The 3,782-nt window shown below is 40.9% G+C and overlaps 1 protein-coding gene across 1 annotated transcript in view; it reads right to left on the bottom strand.

The window, feature by feature from the left end:
• Positions 1 to 1,301: 1,301 nt before the first annotated feature.
• Positions 1,302 to 3,782, bottom strand: part of LOC119470119 (squamosa promoter-binding-like protein 14) — a 41,248-nt gene continuing 38,767 nt past the window's right edge. The window contains exon 5 of the mRNA XM_037736104.1: positions 1,302 to 1,565. Coding sequence (XP_037592032.1) covers positions 1,477 to 1,565 — 89 coding nt within the window. The 3' untranslated portion in view covers positions 1,302 to 1,476. The remainder of the gene's footprint in view (positions 1,566 to 3,782) is intronic.

Below are 3,782 nucleotides of genomic sequence, written 5' to 3'. Positions count from 1 at the left end.
AGACTGTGAATTCTGATCCAAAACTGCTCTAAATGGTATATTCAACCCCAGAGTTTAGTAATGAAATGACTTTTGGCTGTATCCAAACATTAAATCCATTCTCTGAGACGGGATTTGCTATTTCTGAGGATGTGATATTTAAAATAACGAGCCACTTTCAAATTAGGGAAGAGGAGAATAGACTGAAGGCTCCTGTTTCTCCTTCTTTAACAAATGAGTTTAGGATAGCTACCCAACTGAAAAAAAAATACACGGCTGGGCACTGTGACTCACGCCTGTAATTGCAGCACTTTGGGAGGCTGAGGCGGGCAGATCACAAGGTCAGGAGTTCGAGACCAGCATGGCTAACATACTGAAACCTCATATATACTAAAAATAAAAAAATTTAGCCAGGCGTGGTAGTGGGCGCCTTCAATCCCAGCTATTAGGGAGGCTGAGGCAGGAGAATCGCCTGAACCCGGGAGGCGGAGGTTGCAGTGAGCCAAGATCGCACCACTGCACTCTGGCCTAGGCAAGAGTGAGACTTAAAAAAAGAAAAGAAAAGAAAAGAAATACAGCCAGATCCCAACCACTCTCTTCATGTCCAAATAAATACCAGATGGATCAAAGATTTAAATTTAAAGATTAAAGATTTAAACACACACAGTACTCAAAAAGAACAAGTAACTATTTTTATAATTTTGAGGTTGGGGAACATGCTTTTTCTAAACATTGGTCTAGTAGCAGAAAAAAACTATAAGGGAAGGGATTTTCTAACTACCTAAAAATGCAAAATTTGCACACAGAAAAAAAGCTGCATAAACAAAATTGAAAAAAAAAAAAATGACAAAATGGTGAACAATGCCCTATCATTTATGATAGTCAACATGTTAAAACTCTTACAAATTAATAAAAAAAGTTATTAGAAAAAATGTGCAGGCAAGGTGCAGTGGTTCATGCCTGTAACCTCAATGCTTTGGGAGACCAAGGTGGGAAGATCACTTGAAGCTAAAGTTCAAGACCAGTCTGGGTTGCAAGAACCCATCACTACAAAAAAATAAAAAATTAGCCAGGTGTGGTAGCAGGCACCTGTAGTCCCCAGCTACTCACAAGGCTGAGGCAGGAGGATCTCTTGAGCCCAAGAGTTCAAGGCTGCAGTGAGCTATGATCATACCACTACACTCCAGCCTAGACAACAAAGCAAGACCCTGTCTCTGAAAGGAAAGAAAAAAAAAAAAAAACGGTGCAAAAGTTATGAATTGATTTAAATAAAAAATACAAAGGTCCAAAATACATTTGAAAATTCAACCTTTAATATTCAAAGAAATGAAAATTAAATCATATTTATTGAGTGCTATGTTTCAATTGCTATTCTAAGCATTTTACTTGGATTTATTCCTCACAATAACCCCATAAATAGGTACTATCATTATCCCTACTTTACCAAGATAAAATTGAAGGACAGAGAAGGTAAATGAATTACCCAAGGTCACACAGTTAGCAAATGGCTGAGTCAGAATTCAGCCCCCAACAGGCTGGCTCCAAAGTCACACTCTTGACCACTGTGTTACAAGACCATGTCTCACCTGTCAGATGAGGAAGACAAAAACACACAACACCCAATGTTATTAAAAGTATGGGGAAACAGGCAATCTCACATGTTGCTAATAGAAGTTTATGTTCTCAAGGGTAGTTTGGCTCCATGAATTAACATTTTAAATATGCATACCCTTTAACTTAGCTTACGAATTTCTTGGAATTTATCCTAAAGAGACAGTGGACAAGCATGCAAAGATGTATATACCAAGTGTTTAGCACAGAGTGCTCATAATAATCAAAATATTGCAAATAAAAAGCCCAATGAATTAATTTGTTGGATATACCAAATATCCAACAAATTAATTCACTCAACAAATACTTACTGAGCATCAATGATGCACCAGGAACGGTTCTCAATACCAGGTATAGAGCACGGATAAAAAAGAAAAAAGGGCCAGGTGTGGTGGTTGACACCTGTAATCCCAGCATTTTGGGAGGCTGAGGAGGGAGAACTGCTTGAACCTAGGAGTTTAAGCTTAGGCAACACAGTGAGACCGGATCTTTTAAAAAATTTTTTAAATTAGCTGGGTGAAGTAGCACATGGCTGTAGTCCCAATTACCTGAGAGGCTGAGGTAAGAGGATCACTTGAGCCCAGGAGGTTGAGGTTACAGTGAATCCAGATCATGCCACTGCACTCCAGCGTGGGTCACAGAGCGAGACCCTGTCTCCAAAAAAAAAAAAACAGGAACACTCATTCTATGGTATAGAAGAAAATGCTGCCTGATTCTAGCATAATAAGACAATTTTTAAAAGAAAAATCCCTGTCTTCATGGAGCTTATATTCTAACAGAGGAAAGTTAGGCAATAAGCAAAAAAATAAGTATATATCAAGTGATGCTAAATGCTATAGAGAAAAATATAGGCGGGGAGAGGGAGAAGAAAGGGGGACTGTTATCTTGTTAAGTAAGGGAGTCAAAGGCAGCCCCATAGATAACAGGTAAGATAAATAGATTAAATATTAGAGAATAATAGCAGTATGATATACCCACTCACTGAAATATCAGCCCTTTATTCTGTATGTATTGACATGAAAATGTCTTCAAGAGAAAAAAGATGGTAAAACAGTAACAAGGTACAACTACTGATAGAAGGTTACACGTATATATATGCTCATATTCCAACTGGGAGAATGGACCAGCATATAACAAGATTAATAATACTGAGTAAGGGTCCAGGCTGAGTGCCAGGCAAGAGTATAAGCAGTGTATGTGTTCACCCACCCATACACTGATCTTCCTCCCAATACCTATACTTTCTTCCAGAAAGAATTTAAGGACAGCAAATCTATACACCTCCTCAAGTTCTATATTTCTCTCATCCTTTCTCTCTTCTTCCCAGAAGCCAGGCCAGTGACAGTGTGAAAAAGGGATGGAAGGATGGAAGGAAACCCCCACAGAATCTAGATGGGATTCCTCCTACTTCAACACATAGGAAACAGGTCCTGGGAGGCACAACTCCTCCCTGCACACCTGCAGGATTTGAAGAAAGGCTACCTGACTTAGAATCCCTATTTCACCCCCTACTAAACCCAAGATGCCCTGCAGGGACAGCTGGGAGCAAGACTGACTCATCATATGGCGGTGACAGGCCACAGGAAGCCAGAGCTCTACACTTAGCACACAAGGCCTACATCGTTCTATGAGCAGAAATGACAGAGTCAAGCCCTTTTTGGCCCCTACCCTGTCCTCTCCTCCATGCCTGTACTCATAAGTTATCCTGGGTAAATTAATTCATGCTCAATCCCCATATCTACTGCCTTGCCCAGTTACCCCACAGATTCACAGACTTCCCCACTAACGTTCTCGAGACTAGGTCCCTACCAAGAAAGCTGCTTTGGGTGACCAGACATGTTAGTTTGATTCAAATACTTTCAGTCTGGGGTGAGGGTAGATAGGGTTCAGATCTATCTGCTCTTAGATATGTAGGAACAGACTACACTTCTTGTTTGAGCATAAAGCCACAAACAAGGAACTGGAAACTTCCCAAAGGTGAAATCCACGTTGTTGTCACCTGTATCTTTAGCCTGGGGTGGGGAGTATGGGCACATGAGTGGAGGCAGGGCACTTAGGAAAGATTCAACTATTTGAAAATATTTCTCTGGCCGGGCGCGGTGGCTCAAGCCTGTAATCCCAGCACTGTGGGAGGCCGAGGCGGATGGATCACGAGGTCAAGAGATCGAGACCATCCTGGTCAACATGGTGAA

This window comes from Cebus imitator, unplaced genomic scaffold, assembly GCF_001604975.1.
Source record: "Cebus imitator isolate Cc_AM_T3 unplaced genomic scaffold, Cebus_imitator-1.0 Scaffold23, whole genome shotgun sequence".
NCBI lineage: Eukaryota > Metazoa > Chordata > Mammalia > Primates > Cebidae > Cebus > Cebus imitator.
The sequence above is the reverse complement of the archived record's forward strand: the minus strand, read 5'-3'. Positions and strand labels throughout refer to the sequence as shown.